The sequence below is a fragment of the Pelecanus crispus genome, chromosome 7 (assembly GCF_030463565.1).
Source record: "Pelecanus crispus isolate bPelCri1 chromosome 7, bPelCri1.pri, whole genome shotgun sequence".
In the NCBI taxonomy this organism is placed as follows: Eukaryota; Metazoa; Chordata; class Aves; order Pelecaniformes; family Pelecanidae; genus Pelecanus; species Pelecanus crispus.
In genome coordinates, this window is record NC_134649.1 from 17,842,231 (window position 1) to 17,861,016 (window position 18,786).

Here is an 18,786-nt window from a genome sequence, read left to right on the forward strand (position 1 = left end):
TTGTTTTCTTTTTTTGTTTCTGCGTGCAGCTTTTGCTTTTTTGTTAAATTGCCTTTATCTTGACCCACGAGGGGTTTTTTTTTTTCCCATCTCATTTTTCTCCCCACCTGTCCTGCTGAGGAGGGGAGTGATAGAGCAGCTTGCTGGCCCCTGGCATCCAGCCAAGGTCAACTCACCACAACAGCATATAAAAGTGGAAAAAAAAAAAAAAATCATGGTAAAAATTAATCTCTCCAAAAGATCTGATTCAATTGCCAGCAACGGTAACTTTAAAATCATTTATAAGCATAGACAAGTCAGATAAATATGGCCAATTTAAATTCCAACATGCTACATTTTCAAATGAAAATTGTCATCCGCACCTTTTCAGTGTTATCAGTATCCCAAGCAAATACAGCAATAAATTAGAAAGTTTTTTCAAAGGTTTTAGAAAAAAGCTGAATCAACAGCAAACACAGGAAAAAAAAAAACTTTCCACACACAGATATGGCGAGTAATTCAACTTCATTCTTGGCAATCACCTTTACAGCAACCACTTATCACACCAACTCAATCAGTGCCTCGTCTCACTGAGATTTCCAACAAAGACATCAATGTATTTGTAGGCTGTGAACATAAATTCAGAAAGAATCAACCTATTCCCCCCGCCCCCCCCCCCAAATCGTTACATAATCTGGAGCTAGAAAAAAACTAAACCAAAATGCTCCTGATGCACCCACCAACTGCCAAGCTTTGGATTCGAGGTCACATCAGTCATGCAACTGCTACGTGACTGAGGCAGCTCAGCAATCGCAGCAGCAGTACACTTCCCAGCCTCTGTTCCTTGACTTTGTGCAACCTTGATTTATTTTCCACAGCAAACCCAACATATTTTAGCAGAGGTTAGGACCTTTTAAATAAGCATTCTGCGACTCACACAGATTGGAATCCCATGGGACTATCAGTTGCATCTGTCCTCTCATGCTATTTCTGGAGCACCAACATTGCTACATTTGCTTATTTTGTGTATCCCTTAACTGAAAATCCTCCCAGACGAGCATTACTGCCATACAGGAGGAAAGAAACACCGATTCACATGGGCGGCTAATAGTTTTTTTTCCTAACAGCAACATCAGAACTCTTCTTCTGCATTTGGAATATGCAAACTCTTAAATTTCTTGAGTTTTTCAATAGCAGAAGATACTGAAATCTCTCCATGAATTTTGTTGTCTCTTGTTCGCACGTTGACAGCATTATTTGCCTTCTCCTTTTCTCCGACCACTGCAAGACATATCACAAACAATATTAAACTGACTACTGACATTACAAAATGAGTCTAGCTAAGTTTTAACATTGGGCATAGAGTTTAAGTGATATTCAGAAGTGTAAGATGTTGCAATTACCTAAGATAAAGTTATACTGGGCCAGCTGTGCATTTCTAATTTTCTTGTTTAATGTGCAACTTTGATCTAGATCCACATCTGACATAAATCCTGCTTCAAAAAATTCGCTGCAAACCTAAAAAAAAAATCCCAAAACTCTCACTTAATATTACAGTATATATTCTACAACACAAATTTGTGCATGCTGTAATCCCTGATCTCATCCAATAATTAATTCATGTATGTGCATAATTTTGCTCTTGTGAATTGTTGTAAGGAATTCAATGAAGTTATTTGAAGAAAACTGCATACACACTTAAGGGCTTAGCAGGAGTCCAGCTGGAAGACAATACAAGGTAAAATCCATATCAAATATTTGCTGATCTCCTCAGACAGCTACAGTGCTGAATGTCAAGAATGTTTCCTCAGTCTGAGAAAGGAGAAAGAGGAGAAGGAACAAACCCACTTACACTTGCATTAAAAGAAAAGCAGGGGAGAGAGGTAAAAACAACTGTGGTCAAATGTAATGTAGTCAAAAGTATACATGCTGGGAAATGAAAGAAACTGGCTCTGCCCCTACTTTAAGGGGATAGTTCTGTAATGAAACGTTAGCATATAAGGTTTGTCATCCAGAATGTTTTTTCCTTTAATAATTACTGAAGTATGTACATAACAACAGAACCCAAAACACTTAACAACAGAACCCAAAACACTTAGATTCAGGCATATACAAATTTTAGACTATATGGAAAAGTTTACCACCCCACCCCCCGCTATGTCACCAAAATTATTAAAGCATTCATTCTTTGTTCTATGACAAGTACTTAAGGAGCTATTAAAATTGCTTGCTACTATAAAAAGGAAGGCCCTACTCTCACCTGCTGGGCATACTCTTCAGAAGTAGGTCCCACAGGCACAACCATGACCTGCCGTGGAGAGAGCCAGAATGGCCTGGCAAGCAGGACAAGAAAAATACAAAGTAAATGTGCATTCATATCCATAGTCATGTTCCCCAATAACAACTTCTTTACTTTATAAAAATATTTATGTTAGCTAAGGATGTTGGGTAATATGTTATCTTCATCTTTTCAAGTTCACAAAAAACAGCAAATATATTGATTCCAGTAAAATGACATACGCAGAACTTTGATCTTCTGTTCACTTCCTAGCTGACTTCACAATTTTATTTTTTCCTCATAATTTCCGCTTTTATGTATAACTTTATAGTGAAAGGTGGACAGTCAGACAGATAGGTGGCTGAAAGTAAGAATTAATTCTTCCTTAATACTTTAAATACATTAATGAAGAAATATCTTCAGAGCTTATTCAAGATGAAATAATACATCTTACAAGTTAAAATTATATTTCACATATTAGGACTAATTCATGTCTGTATAAATAATTGCTTTACATAGGTCTAACATTTCCCCAGTACAAAAGCATGATTTTTAAGAAAAAATGAACAAGAATAGTGCAGCATATATACATTCAGTTCCAATTCTTATTTCTGTTTTATTGTATAATTTTTCCTGCAATCTCATGAAATTGAATTTCTAATAATGAACTATTAATAAAAGGATATCATACAACTCAGACCATAAAATTAGACTTCTTTTCTTGTAATCTTACCAACTGATTTTGCAAAAATTCTAGGGATACTATTTTGCATCACAATACATGGGACATTAAGGAGGATCTGTACTTTCTATGTTGTTAAACATTTCTTAGAATTTCACTGGTGCCACATACCATTTTCCTCCATAATTTTCAGCTAGAATAGCTATCATTCTCTCCACAGATCCCAAAATAGCTCTGTGAATAATCACTGGCCTTTTCTTATCATCGCCATCCTTACTGAAAAAGAATAAGTAAAGTTCAAAAAAAACCCCCACCATTCTCTTAGCTCACACACAGATAATCCTACTAGTATTTTTGATTCTACTTTTCATGGAAAGACAAAAATTTAATTATTTATATTTAGGCAAAATCTCCTGGGTTTTTTTAATAACGTACTTTAAGTCACCAGGGCTTTTAAAGGAATACTGAATAATCATAGTGACTTAAAATAATCATGCCTGCAGCTAGTGGCATAGGCACAAACTCCGAAGTTTGAAAAGACACTCAACTGACTAACTCCATTTCTGTGCATTTTAATATTTTACGTTCTTCCTTGCTCTTTCTTTTCCACTACGTCTTGCTTTTATTTTGTTGCACAGAATCTCACCTGCCCTTACTGTTAATTTCTTGCCTTAAGTTACAATCCTGTGATTAAAAAAGCAGCCAGCTGCTGTTCGTAACGGTATTACCACCTACCGAAGAGCTATGACATCTACTGTAGAACATGGAGCAGGACCAAAAAAAACCCCAAACATTCTTGTATCTTCCCCACCAAACTCTTTATAATATGCAAAAACAAACACAGCAAGACAAACAACCCAGGAAAGGTGTGTTCAAGTCAACATGGTACTAAGATTAATTCACTCAATGGTTAAATATCCCTCTTCCTAGCTGGAAGCCAAAGTGAGATTTTCATTAAAAACTGTTCACATTTGGTTTACGTTCAGAGTTAACTAACTATATCTGATAAAAAGAATGAAGTACTCATTACAAACACACTAGCCCCTTAAGGCATGTTTGAATTTGTATGCAATGTCTTCAAAGGAGACACAGTGACTAGGCTGAAAGTGAGAACTGACTCAGCTGAGTTTTCTTTAGCATTACATATGATCAGTTGTCTTCAGAACTGGCAGACAGAGATCATGAAATTTGCCTGCCATCAGTACTGTCCTCTCCTCACTGGGAACGTTTCCCCTCTTAACCAGGCTACTGATACAAAGGCTAATAATTTGTTAAGTGAGCAACAGAGCATTAATACATCTCAGTTTAATGGGAATTACACATATTGAAAGTAAGCAATTTTTTTTTTTCATTATTTTATTTAAAAGAGGAAGATACTTAGCTTAACCACTCACCCAACATAAGTAAGATTAAATCGAATGGGTAGTTGGAAGTCAAGTTGGATAGTAGCACATTGATGGTACCTCCCAATAGCATCTTTGATTTTAATATCAATCTGTGAAGCAAAATAACACTGTTACTAAATATAGTTTGCTTGCATTGTGTCTGTATTCTTGTCCATCTCAAAGTCGTATTAAAATGCTGATTCACTAACCTTAGGACCATAAAATGCTCCATCTCCTGGATTCAAATTCCATTGCTCTCCAAAGCTAATCAAGCTGTTTTGAAGTTGCTAATCACAAAAATGAGAGAATAATTTAAAAAGGTATAGCAGGGCCTTTCATTACCGTAAGTCAAAGCGTTTGCCTTTGAAGTACAAGGACAAGGAATAATAGATTTAAACTAAAGAAGAATAGGTTTAGACTAGACATAAGAAAGACATTTTTTACAGTGAGGGTGGTCAAGCACTGGAACAGGTTGCCCAGAGAGGTGGTAGAGGCCCCATCCCTAGAAACATTCCAGGTCAGGTTGGATGGGGCTCTGAGCAACCTGATCTGGTTAAAGCTGTCCCTGCTCACTGCAGGGGGGTTGGGCTAGATGACCTCTAAAGGTCCCTTCCAACCCAAAGCATTCTATGATTCTAAAAAAAAAAAAAAAAAAAAAAGTACAAAGTGAGTGAACAGGCAGCACGATTCCTATTGTTCAAGCATTTAGTCATTTATGATAAATCATCTTGAAATAAGAGTAGTTCCTCATACAAATATTGTGATTAATTGGGAAAAAAAAATAATAAAAATCAAATCAGTTCAAGATAAGGGGCTAAATAAGAATCAGAAAGTTCTCATTTTATACAGAAACCTCACATTTAATGTGATGTTTTTCAACAAGCATTTCCACTAAGGACAATATTTAGCATCTGATTTAAGCAATTTCACTAATTTCGCTATTCAACATGAAAGAACTTAGTTAAATATCCACCTCTGCAAATACAAATATTAAGGGTTTTTGTTTGTTTGCTTGCTTTTAAATGAATTACCTTTTCTGCATGATCCCAGATCTCTAACTCTCCTAGATAATTTTCTGGTCTTGTAGAAAGATGTAGTTGAAAGGTAAAACCAAAGACAGCATAAACTGACTTCAAGAAATCAAGACAGCCCTTAATTTCTTCTTCAATCTTAAATGTAAACAAGATATATTAGTTAAATTTTACTTACATAAAAATTTAATTGGATTTACTGAATTACTCATAATCAGAATATGAGAGTCCATTAAAGAAAAAAAAAAATTGAAAATCACATGAAAATTACATCCTACAAACCCAAATCTAGGTAATGGGTGAAGAGAGAACTGAGGTGGTGCGGCTTCATAGCATGGCATGAAAAGTAATGTTCTTGTTAAGCCTGGGCTTCTAGGGCCAAATTGCACATGTCAGACTTGACAAGAGTATCAATTTATTCACATAGCTCCACTAAAATCTATGACATTACTGACAAAATAAAGTATTTATTCAGCATTACTACGGAAAACAAAATGCGGTCAATAACTTTTTTCTTTGCAGGGAGAGATGGGAGATGCAAAAGATTTTACCTTTTGGGATTTAGTTGCCCAATGTATCTTTCTAAAGGGAAAAGTTCTATACAGAAAATCTTATTATGTAATTCATAATGAACAATGTCCCTCAAATAACATTGTTTTCTTCTTTTAGTATAAACATTTTTTAATTTCAAAGAGAAAAATACGTAACACAAATTACATGGCACTGCTATTTGAGAAACCTGTAACAGAAAAGCTACGGAGTAACAGATGACTAAGAAGGAAGCACCTAAACCTATCAAAAAACCCATCAAAAGCAGCATTATGCTACAAAGCAACACACTAGAAGAAGCTAAAGTCGAAATACTTTGGGGAATTTTTCTTGTTTAATGTTGGTTTGTACTGGGAGGGGAAGGGTTTGGGTTTTTGTTGTTGTTGACTGGTGGGGGGAGGGCTGTTGTTGGATTTTTCAGTTTGTTTTTTTTACCTGTTCTATTGTGCAAAATATGTGAGCATCGTCTTGTTGGAAGCGCCTTACACGAGTCAAGCCACTTAAAGTCCCAGAAAGTTCATTTCGGTGAAGAACTCCGAAGTCTGCAAGTCTAAGGGGCATTTCCCTCCAGGATCGTGGACGATGGGCAAACATCAAGCTAAAGGGAACATGGGAGAACCTTCCTTTTATCCTTCTTATATAAGATTTAAGACAACACAAACTAAAACAAGATCAGTGCAGACAGTAATCACATTTTTAAGTATTTATTCATTCAGGCTGTCTGCATCCTAAAAGGCAGGCAAACAGAAGCAGTGCAGCACTGGGAACGTATTTCTAAAGACCACCTAGAAAAGACATTGTGAGAGTAACAATCAATACGGGTTCATCTGTACCTTCTTTTGGTACACCACATCTGATGCTTATCTTTATCTAACATAATTTGTATTTACTAGTGGTACAGACTAATATTAGCATGCACAAACCTAGCTCACTTAGTGCAGACTTACTGAAAGATCCTGCTACAAGAAATTTGTTTGGTCTGCTTTGGGACACAGTCGGGAGCGCTCTGGATGCCCTAGTTGCTTAGTAGTCTATTGTGAACATACATGATAACATGTATTAATACTCCATTTGTTTCCCCTCAGCCCCACAAAGGATCAATACAGTCAAGTAAGAAGTTTTGCGGTTGAGAGTACAAACCAATGTCCTGGACAATTCATCGGTTTAAGGGCAAAAGTTTCCTTCTCGATCTCAAAAGAGAACATGTTTTCACTGTAGTGCTGCCAGTGCCCTGAAGCTTCCCAGAGTTTACTGTTGAAGATATTTGGAGATACAACTTCGGTAAAACCACGCTTGTGATACTCCTCCTATAAAACAAATGCAACATTTTAAAGGTGATAGAGCTCTTGACAAGCAAAAGCCTGATTCTTTTTAACTGTGTTCTTTTGACGGCCATTTATTGGGAGACTAAAGGACTACTGCACATGCAGGTTTTGCACAACTGGAAAAAGCACAGCTCAATGGCCTACTCTGCCCTATTTTCAAAAAGGTTAGATCTGTATAATCATAGTGAAAATCTGGTATACGTTTACATACGTAGATGTTTCTCTTTCTGTGGATAGCTCAGCACTATGAATGGCCTATCGCTTAAGATCAACAACTGATATTAAACTTGTTAGGAGTTACGTTAGTATATACTCACTCGTATGAAATCCACGAGTGTGTTATAAAGACAGGCACCTCTGGGGAGGAAAAAGCAGCTTCCAGGACTCAAATCATGAAAGAAGAAGAGTTCTTGCTCCTAGGTAAATTAAAAACAGAATGCTCTAACACCACTGCAGAACTTTACTTCACACATGTTGAGACTGTTCACAAAAACGAAGTATTACAGCAAGAAGATGACTTCCAGAAGTCCACAAGTTCTCAGCAAAGGTAGTTGATTTATCTGTAGTTCTTACTCTTAAAAGTTTGTAATAACACTGGAATTCCATTTGACTCTGTAACTATGGAAATACACATTTCCTCAAAATCCTGAAGCCTTAACCAATCTTACCTTTAGTAACCAAAGCAATTAAGCATATACCCATCAGATCTCAGGGTTGATGGCTGAAACTTGTGAGCCAGTCATTCTTTATCAGAATTAAAAAAAAGCAATGGAAGAGAATGAATTTTATTACAGAAGTGTGAAAGAGAAGTAGACCAGGAAATAGTGTACCTTTCCAATTTTCCTGTGGTCCCGGTTTCTGGCTTCTTCCTGGAATTTCTCCCATTCCTTCATCATTTTGTTATCAGGAAAGGATATTCCATATATTCTCTGCAGAGTTTCCATGTCAGATTTTCCTTCCCAATACGTAGAGGAATTCTGATGCACAAAACCCATACTTTAAGGTAATATTACATAATCTCAGGGAAATTAGAAATAAACACTAATGCATTCAAATGTTATGAGTTTCTTCCTTGGGAACAGAACGATATGCAGTCATCCAGCATTTGTTTATAATACAAATATACTTGCACTGCCTTTTAGTCAGCATACTAATACAGAAGACAAATGAAATGGTCAGGTTATACTTTTATTCTACATAGGTACCTTCTTTTAACTCACATCATGGCATGTTTTAGTATCTCACATTATACCTTCTAAAAAAGCAGCACTTGTTTATGTTCAAAACATAATGCAGTAGGGAAACACGAAAGACAAAACGAAACTAACTCACTCCTACAGTTAAATCCTAGCTGTTCTGACAATCTAACAAGCCCTGAACTCAGAGTTCCATAAACTTCAGTTAGGAAGCCAGCAAATGCAACTATGATGAATGTTCCAATCAGGTCAGTCTAATAAGGTTACCAAAATTATCACCTAACTTTAACTACATCATAACCAGAGGCATCTGCAAACACTGTCTCTGGCTTTCCTGTGAGCAATGCCATTTTTGAACAGCAGCACTTGCACATCTGCCAGGGTCCACTTTACCTCCTGTACCTGAAAAATACCATCTTACAAGGTCAAAATACTATTTTCTGACCTGATGAATATCTTGGATGTTCACTTACTGCAGAACAAAGTGCATGCACACACACCACACACAGATGTGACAGCTAGTACAGACTCAAACTAGGACATTTGTACTACAAAGTGCAGTGCTGGTTGGAGATACTAGCACAGTACTGCAATGTTAGCTTAGGCACTGCACTTCTCTCCTGTGCATGGTATAATTAGTTCCACAGCTAATCTAGTCACTACTAGCTTATTTTTGCAGTGCTCTTCATTATAGTTTAAGCATGCATGTTACTGCACTAATACTCTGATAAAAAAAGATGCTGCTAACTTTCACTGATGTACTATTGTGATGGTCAAAAATCAGTAAATCTTGGAAGCAGATGAATTATGAAAGTCTGTAGTTCTACTTGTACAATGGGAGCTGGGAAAGAAATGAAGGACTATTTTCAGAGTAAGCAAAGAAAACAATACAAAGGACCGTAGCATAATCACTTCAGAATAAATAAATACATAAATAAATCAACTGACCCATTGTTTAGTTAAGTTTTGATGCATAGTTAATTTAAACTTACCTTAATTATTTTAAGGGCCTTGATTTTTCCAGTGTGTCTCACATGTGGACCCCTGCAGAGATCAATCAGCGGACCACATCTATATACCAAAAGAAAAAAAAAGTGTTTAGTTCAGAACACTCCAGCATTTTTAAATACAATCACTAATGGCATACAAGTTTATGCCTGACACATTCACACACACAGAGAAGTATACACATGCAACACTCGGCAAATTCAGTGCATCTTAAATGTAATTGTGCCTTCTACCTGAAGCAGAATATTCACTCAGTAAATACTCAGCACACTTGATCCATTATCAAGAGCACCATAACACACTCAGCAATTCATATAGTTGCAGATGTAAACTTTGTTAAAGTTGGCCAGGAAATTTCAAACTATGCACATCAAACAGAAAAAAGTATTTTTGCCATTTTCCAGCTAAGTAGTTTTAACCCTGGCAACTGAATGAACAGGTTCCTCATCCCACACTGAGCTAAGAGTTAGCTTTACCCATTATCCAGCAATTCAATGTCACAGGTGGTAACTTATTTTAATCTGTTTATTGAAACCAGAGGGAATGAGTGAAAAGTGGATTTGCAATTTGTCCACAAATTCAGATCTAGTCTGTCCCAGCAGAGAAAGAAAAGATCTGATTTTATGTAAGTAGCAATATTAATTGCAAACTTAAGTCCTAATCACACAAATATTCAGGAGTTCGAACAATAAAAAGAAAACTCTTTGCCTCTCAATTTATAGAATCATAGAATGCTTTGGGTTGGAAGGGACCTTTAGAGGTCATCTAGCCCAACCCCCCTGCCGTGAGCAGGGACAGCTTTAACCAGATCAGGTTGCTCAGAGCCCCATCCAACCTGACCTGGAATGTTGCCAGGGATGGGGCCTCCACCACCTCTCTGGGCAACCTGTTCCAGTGCTTGACCACCCTCATTGTAAAAAATTTCTTCCTTATATCCAGTCTAAATCTACCCTCCTTTAGTTTAAAACCATTGCTCCTTGTCCTGTCACAACAGGCCTTGTTAAAAAGATTCTCCCCATCCTTCCTGTAGGCCCCCTTTAAGTACTGAAAGACTGCAATAAGGTCTCCCCGCAGCCTTCTCTTCTCCAGGCTGAACAACCCCAACTCCCTCAGCCTGTCCTCGTAGGAGAGGTGCTCCAGCCCTCGGATCATTTTGGTGGCCCTCTTCTGGACCTGCTCCAGCAGTTCCATGTCCTTCTTGTGCTGAGGGCTCCAGAGCTGGACGCAGCACTCCAGGTGAGGTCTCACCAGAGCAGAGCAGAGCAGAGGGGCAGAATCGCCTCCCTCGACCTGCTGGCCATGCTTCTTTTGATGCAGCCCTGGATACTGTTGGCTTTCTGGGCTGCAAGCACACACTGTTGGCTCATGTCCAGCCTTTCATCCACCAGTACCCCCAAGTCCTTCTCCGCAGGGCTGCTCTTAATCCCTTCATCCCCCAGCCTGTACTGATACTGGGGGTTGCCCTGTCCCAGGTGCAGGACCTTGCATTTGGCCTTGTTGAACCTCATGAGGTTCACACAGGCCCACCTCTCCAGCTTGTCCAGGTCCCTTTGGATGACATCTGGTCTTTCTGGCATGTCAACCACACCACTCAGCTGGCTGTCGTCTGCAAACTTGCTGAGGGTGCACTCGATCCCACTATGTCATTGATGAAGATGGTAAACAGCACCGGTCCCAGTACGGACCCCTGAGGGACACCACTTGTCACCGGTCTCCATGGGGATATCGAGCCATTGACCACGACCCTCTGGATACGACCACCCAGCCAATTCCTTATCCACCGAACAGTCCACCCATCAAACCCGTATCTCCCTAATTTAGAGAGAAGGACGTTGTGGGGGACTGTGTCGAATGCTTTACAGAAGTCCAGACAGATGACATCCATTGCTTTTCCGTTGCCCACTGATGCAGTCCCTCCTTCACAGAAAGCCACTACGTTGGTCAGGCAGGACTTGCCCTTGGTGAATCCGTGCTGGCTGTCTCAAATCACCTCCCTGTCTTCCATGTGCTTTAGCATAGCTTCATTTCATTTAAATGAAATATACCTAACTACAGAAATATTTCATACCACCTTTTACCTGTATATTGTGGTAGTTGGTGTGTTCACCTTCTCATTAAGGATACGGCACTTAAACTTGTTATACTGTGTGGGGAAACATGAAAAATCAGAAACATCAATAAAATGGCTAATAAAATCCTATTTTAAAATTACATATTAATAATGCAAATACATCAGTAAAAGACACAACTAAAAAAACCCTACATGATCACATATACGTATGCAAGAGTTCAACATCCTTTCAGAAGAGTTATAAAACAAGAAGGGAAAGAGATAAAAATATCTTCATTTCCCTGAGCATGTGTTAAGCATAGTGATTACCACCTGAACACCTCAAAGCACTTTTGACAGGCGATTAAAAATAGTGTAGTGAGACTGGTAGTATTCACTGTCTAAAACAGAGGACTAGAGGACAAAGTCTTTTTTGACTCATGTCTGCAAGTGAGCCAGAATGAACGTATGCCTTCTGTGTACTAATTTCTTTGTCATCTCATTGAGCTTGAGGTGTTTTTGCATAGTAAGAAATTGTTTTTATTGCCTGAAAATATCCTGAACACTTGAGAGGGATATGGAAAGGAGGAAAAGGATGCTATTCTTTTTCTTTGTTTTACTAGATAGCTACTAGTCTGATGAGTCAGTCACATGCAGTATTTTATAGAAGTTACATTTTAAAAGATCACTGTACCAGAATCATAGCTACTCCAAAGATTTACCTTAAACATGTCTAACAGGATCTCCTTTTTGACTTCCAGCCTTTCAAAAGCCTGCTTCTCTTTTATGATATTTTTGCAGCGGTTCTCTAGTAGTGGGAATTCAGTACTAGATACACCTCTAAACAAAAAGACGCAGCAAAAGAAATATGAAATATTTATTTTCACAGTCCCATTTTTTAAGTGACCACTTTCTAGTGGTCTAATTTGAAAAACATGGGATGTGTTGTTGTGATTTGTCATGGTATTTTCTTAGCTTCTTACAATCATCTGTACTTTCAGACACTAAACTCAGAAACACAAATGGTATCACCCTAAACAAACCCACTGCAATCACTCCTAGAACAGTCTTTAATATGTTTAAATGTCTGGAAGATCTGTAGCTCAAAGTATATATGATTTAAGAGAAAAGGAAAAAAAAAAAAGGCTCAACGCAGCTGCAAGAGCTAGTTTATCAGCTGATGCAGATTTGAGTATTTTCCCTGACTACAGAAAGATAAACAAGGGAAACAGAATCGTAAAGCTGTGCACACGGATTAGTAAAGTAGTAAACACCTATGAGTTACATGCATACGTGCCATTTCTGCAAGTGACTATGGCACTTTGAAAGCAAACTCTCATGATTCTTCAAGGAAACTGTCTCCTGTATCTCCCAGGAACTTCAGAAAGTTTTACCCAAACACTCTACATTTTTTCACAGAACATTCAACAGCAGCAAGGTTCACGGAGCAGGCATCTGAACACTGCTCTTGAATTTAAATATACACACACACTCGATATATATGTATACACAATCTATACTATGAAAACGACTAACCCGTCAGCTTTAAACCATACTAGATACACAATTTTGCTTTTAACATGCAGAAACATGACTAAACAAAAATAATTCTAGTACTGAACTTCAATACAGAGTATTAAAGTTCTTAGATGTTGACATTTTACCTATCTTCAGTGTACATATCATAGTAAAATCCGTTCTCAATTGGCGGTCCATAGCATAAGTAGCCCCCAAAATAACCTTCCATGGCCTCTCCAAGAATGTGAGCACTTGAATGCCAATAAACCTGCAAATAAAGTCAGGTAAGTCATGGGGTCATTGGTATTGAGTAACTAAAAAGAAAAAACAAAACAGAGGTATGTCTGCAGATGGGAAAAACACTGGAATCAATGTTGTTTAAATTCTGTGAGAAGTATAACAATTTGCTGTTCTCATTTTGAAGTATGCTAAATGATTAACACAATGGCAGATGTAGCAACAAAACCCCATCGTATTTCAGTCTGAAAGATGATTACACATCCACACGATTATGTCACCTTAGTACTTACTGTACCTTGTTCATTTATAAGTTAGTTTCCAGTCAGTTAAGAGTCTACACGACACTACCCACATCTAAAGCAATGTAGCCAATTAAGTTACCACTGTTCACATACAGTATATTTATTAATAGGACTGTAAACCACATGACCTACAATGTCAGAAGAGGGGAATCAGCAACCCAATAGATCAATACCAGTCTTATGTTCTAAGTCCCTATCAATTCAGATCACTTCATAGCCACTGCTACAAGATAAAGCCTTTACAGGCTCCTGAAATGCCTCAAACAAGCTTAATCACATGAATAATTCTTGGACAAAATGAAGTCTAATTCTAGTGCATAAAGATAAACATAGGCTTAAGACTGAATCCCATTTAAAAAAAAAATCTTGTGTTGCTAAGTAGATTCATAGTTTAATTGACTAAGATATGACTACTTAAGTTCCTAATAAACAGTGCTGGTACAAGGAGGTGTAGATTTTCTTTATGACTCAAATCTGATATTGGACAATTTTTAGAAAACTGTAAGACAGCCTCACTGTTGCTTTCAGTGTCTGATCTTCAAACGCTGAGTCAAACCATAGAACATGTGTCTTAGAAGACATCAAATTATTTCAAGTTAGCATACAAATCAAGACATTCTGTACAATCTCATTTGAGAAATAACCTGTTTATGTAAAAGAGAAAGGAAGAAAAGAATACTAAGATTTTATTCACCTACAGATTATGCATACTTAGTATCTAACTTTCGTCGAATCATGACAAATACATTACTTGAATAGTTTTGGGGAATTTTTTTTTTAATTCAAGATTTTAAAAGCATAATGCTGCAATCAATTTCACATCATTAGTCCCTTTAATCAAGCAGAAAACAGTGAGTGTTTTACTCACAGCTTTTGCTTCTTCATTATCAAACGTAAGCAGGTCCAGAGTACAGTCTCCCTCCAGTGGACGATCCAGGTCCCACAATTCACCATTCACTTTGGCTATGACTGCATTTGAAGCCAACACTGGACTAAAAAACACAAATGATGGCAAGAGACCAAAATATTTAGGTTCAGATTTGCAAAAGTGCTTAGGTTTCACCTCCAACCCCGTGAGAACCCACCCACATCTCATAGCACCTAAAGACCTTTAGTTTTTGTTTCTGTGGTCGTCTTAAACACTTTGCTACTTTTAAGGTATGGACCCTTAAGGTCTTAAAAGTTTCATTCAGTGATTTTCAGTGGTGGGGATCTGGAGGAAAGACTGCTTCTAACAACAGTTTCTACTGTTATCTGGTAACTCGCAAAACTTCAGATGTCTCTTAATTCCTAGCAGTCTCACTGATTGTTATATTTTTTAATTGGAAGCAAGCATTGTCTTGTTTAATATCTTCATCAATGATCTGGATGAGGGGATTGAGTGCACCCTCAGTAAGTTTGCAGATGACACCAAACTGGGTGGCAGTGTCGATCTGCTCGAGGATAGGATGGCCCTGCAGAGGGATCTGGACAGGCTGGACCGATGGGCTGAGGCCAACTGTATGAGGTTCAACAAGGCCAAGTGTTGGGTCCTGCACTTGGGTCACAACAACCCCATGCAACGCTACAGGCTTGGGGAAGAGTGGCTGGAAAGCTGCCTGGCCAAAAAGGACCTGGGGGTGCTGGTTGACAGCTGGCTGAACATGAGCCAGCAGTGTGCCCAGGTGGCCAAGAAGGCCAACAGCATCCTGGCTTGTGTCAGGAATAGCATGGCCAGCAGGAGCAGGGAGGTGATTGTGCCCCTGTACTCGGCGCTGGTGAGGCCGCACCTGGAATACTGTGTCCAGTTTTGGGCCCCTCAATACAAGAAAGACATTGAGGTGCTGGAGCGTGTCCAGAGAAGGGCAATGAAGCTGGTGAAGGGTCTGGAGCACAGGCCTTATGAGGAGCGGCTGAGGGAACTGGGATGGTTTAGCCTAGAGAAGAGGAGGCTGAGGGGAGACCTTATTGCTTATCTACAACTACCTGAAAGGAGGCTGTAGTGAGGTGGGTGTCAGTCTCTTCTCCCAAGTAGCTAGCGATAGGACAAGAGGAAATGGGCTCAAGCTGCACCAGGGAAGGTTTAGGTTGGATATTAGGAAAAATTTCTTCACAGAAAGGGTAGTCAAGCATTGGAACAGGCTGCCCAGAGAGGTGATAGAGTCACCATCCCTGGAAGTGTTCAAAAAACGGGGAGATGTGGCACTTTGGGACATGGTTTAGTCTAGTCTACCCTTGATTGGTTTAGTGTGGACTTGGTAGTGTAGGTTAATGGTTGGACTGGATGATCTTAAAGGTCTTTTCCAACCTAAACGATTCTATGATTATGATCCCAGCACAGAACCTCAAGCATCACTCAGAACAGTAACTTCACCCAGCTGTTTCTTCTGCATTAAGCTGAAGTTTCAACGCTTTCCAAATAAACCAACTCAAGAGAGTCTCCATCCACTGAACATGACACATGACAAATGACAGTAACAGATTTATCACTGCAAAAGTACAACTCCTTGAATCTGCAGGTTACCTAATTCCTACAGCTAATTGATATGGCGTGGTTTTCCAAGATTCCCCTTCAGCCATCTTTCCATCTGTCAGAATAATTTTGATAGGTTTGCTCTGGTTGGCCGCCCTGTAAGCTAGCAAAGCATCATGTTCTCTTTTCAGTGTTTCGTAAAGCTTCAGTCTCTGTTCTATGAAGCTTGGCTCACACTGTACCTGTAACAAATAAATTAAATCATACACATACATATTTGTGACAGAAGTAGAAAAAAAAGGGTTCACAGTGTTCATGCAACCCTAGAGGTTCCAACCAAGACCAGATTTCACTGTGCTAGAATTTATACTAATATGCAGTAAAGCATTTGTAAATAATTATACACAGGACAGTCCCACCCAACTTGCTGACTATTTTATAGTGGCTTTCCAATTTTCCAATGCACCTTCATCAATCTGGGCCTAAATGGCTTTAAGTTTGACCTCAAAAAGCAGCCTATATTCCTGCCCCAGAATTTGTATTTGGCTGACATCCTAGAGAAGTTTGGATCACTCCAACAAGCCCTCACTTCTGCCAGTCCATTCAAAGCATCAGATTCAAATAAGATACTTCACGGGAAGTTTCCTTTAATTTAGCATAAGGTAATAACATAATTATTAAGATCTACTGAACTACAGCTAGTGCTGCCAACATCCTCTTTCAGTCATCATGCATGCTGTTTAACTACTCATGAACCATCACACTCTTTAGGAAGCACAGTATCCTGACCCTTATCTCCCAACAGCCCAAATCCTTTTGTTACATAAAAAGTAGAGATCTAAGAACGTATAAGTAACCGTACTAATTACATGCAAGATGAAGCTCTTAGATAATGAGTTTTTCTATATGCATGTTATAGCAAGCCTTCTTCCCAGCATCTGGGACTTCAAAATGCGGCAAAGTATTTCACGTTTCAGCACCTTTTCTGACCGTAGCCAAACAATACTCCTTCTTCTATTATTATGTGGTACAAAATAACCACTTACATCATTCCGACGTTGGTTCACAGTCTCATTTTCTTTTTTCTTTTCCTCTTTATTTTGATTCACTGCCACAGTTGGACTTGCACTGGAGACTTTCTGAAAACAGTGATTGTATGAAGCATACCCCTATGCCTTTAAGACTTTTCCCAGCAATCATTGAAACAAACCAAACCAGATCAGTGCAGCATTAGGCTAAAAAGGCAATTACAATCGAATACAGTATGTCCTTATTACAGAGGAAAGACTTCTCATGACACATCTAAACTGCATCCTTTTGATGTTCAGCAGACGCAGCAAAACTGCTCACCAAGCAAAACCTTCTCAACACGGTTCTGCCCATTTTACTGCCGCGACCATCACCGGCCAAGTCTCCCCAGTGAGACCCTGGGAGATTAAAACGGCCTAGTGAGCAATAAAAAGAACTTCCGATGCCCTGATGAACTTATTCCACCTTTGCGGAAAGGCAGGAGCTGCCGGGAGGAGCACTGCCCAGTGCTGCCGGCACACGGGGAGTGCGGACAGACACCCAGACGGGCTCCCAGCCCCGGGACCGCTGCCGACCCCGCCGGCTGGGGCCGGGCGTGCCGCCGCCGGGAGCCCCTCCTGCCCCTTCCCTCCCCGCAGAGGCCTGGCCCACCCCAGCGCGATGCGGGCGCTCGTCCCCGCCAGCGCGGCGCGGCGCGGCCCCCCCCCCACCCCGCACCGAGGGGGGCCCCGGGGCTGTCCCCGCCCCGGCCGCTACCTCGCCGCCGGCTGGGGGCTCCGCCGCGGCGGGGCCCGGCGGCCGCTGCTCCGCCGGCGCTGCCCTGCCCAGCTCGGCCGCAAGGCTGCGGCGCAGGTGCAGGAGCCGGTAGCGCAGCTTCTCGTTCTCGGCCCTCAGCCGCTGCAGCTCGGGGCTGCAGCTCCCGGGGCCGCACGGCGCCTCCTGCTCCTTCAGTCGGCCGACCTCCGCCGTCAGCCAGCGCAGCTCCCGCTCCTGCCGCGACAGGCGCAGCGCCGCCACCTCGGCGCCCGCGGCCGCCATTTTGCCCCGGCGGCAGCGGGCTGCCTCCGCCTCCGCCTCCCCGGTACCACCCCGCGCCTGGGCCCGCCCCTCCGCCGCGCCGGGCCCGGCCCTGCCCTCGCCGGCCGAGGCGCTCAGGCTGCTCGCTGCGGCGGTGACCCCGCCCAGGCACGGTGGGACCGCAGGGGCCTTGCAGGGGAGTTCCCGTGCGTTCCGCCGCTTGGTGGTAGCCCTCACTGCTCTAGGGGTAATAAAATGTAGCCGCCCGTCTTGCTCCGAGGCTGATGAGAATTAGGAAGCGTCAATAGCCACAGCTCGGCTCTGAGTCCCGGTTCGATGTACCTAAAAACGTTCTTTGAAAAGCTTTTTACTGTAACCCTCATAACCAAGCAGCTGGGGCTGCAGTCATGAATCGCACCGCTAATTGTCAAAATCCTGGTCATGCCCTTTTGTGGCAAGTGTGGCAGGCACTAGTAGTTTGTAATAGGGAGGGGAAAAAACACATCAAGTTCGCTTTATGTTCCCAGCTATTCAATTTAGCATCTGTGGAGCTCATTTGCCGTTAAAAACACAGAAAAGCAACACTTCCTGCACAAGAAAAGCAATACTATCGAAGTAAAGTAAAACGTCCAAAGGACCTACGTGTAACATCACCAATGTCTTGGTCCTTCAGAGGATTATTCAAACAAAAAAGAAGGATAATCGCCAGGTGCCGTAGAAAGACAGAGGCGTTGTCAGAGTATGG

General features: G+C 40.6%; 1 protein-coding gene across 1 annotated transcript; it reads right to left on the reverse strand.

Moving 5' to 3' along the window:
- Nucleotides 1-958: 958 nt before the first annotated feature.
- TARS3 (threonyl-tRNA synthetase 3) lies at nt 959-18,062 on the reverse strand. Its single transcript, XM_075713693.1, has 19 exons — nt 17,781-18,062; nt 17,042-17,134; nt 16,047-16,237; nt 14,412-14,535; nt 13,148-13,269; nt 12,206-12,323; nt 11,512-11,576; nt 9,418-9,496; nt 8,060-8,206; nt 7,547-7,645; nt 7,045-7,211; nt 6,340-6,502; nt 5,356-5,493; nt 4,534-4,611; nt 4,334-4,434; nt 3,111-3,215; nt 2,240-2,312; nt 1,383-1,497; nt 959-1,260 (listed from the first exon to the last, which is right to left on the reverse strand). The coding sequence occupies exons 1-19, from the start codon at nt 18,060-18,062 to the stop codon at nt 1,112-1,114; spliced, it is 2,409 nt and encodes an 802-aa protein (XP_075569808.1). The 3' UTR covers nt 959-1,111.
- Nucleotides 18,063-18,786: the final 724 nt, after the last annotated feature.

What these genes read in the sequence shown, in the direction of transcription:
- TARS3 (XM_075713693.1), bottom strand. Translation starts at nt 18,062, where the DNA reads ATGGCGGCCGCGGGCGCCGAGGTGGCGGCGCTGCGCCTGTCGCGGCAG. An exon ending in AGCCCCCAGCCGGCGGCGAG is followed by an intron (nt 17,135 to 17,780) that starts GTAGCGGCCGGG and finishes CACTGTTTTCAG; the next exon opens with AAAGTCTCCAGTGCAAGTCC. An exon ending in ATGAATTGTCCAGGACATTG is followed by an intron (nt 6,503 to 7,044) that starts GTTTGTACTCTC and finishes TGTTCCCTTTAG; the next exon opens with CTTGATGTTTGCCCATCGTC.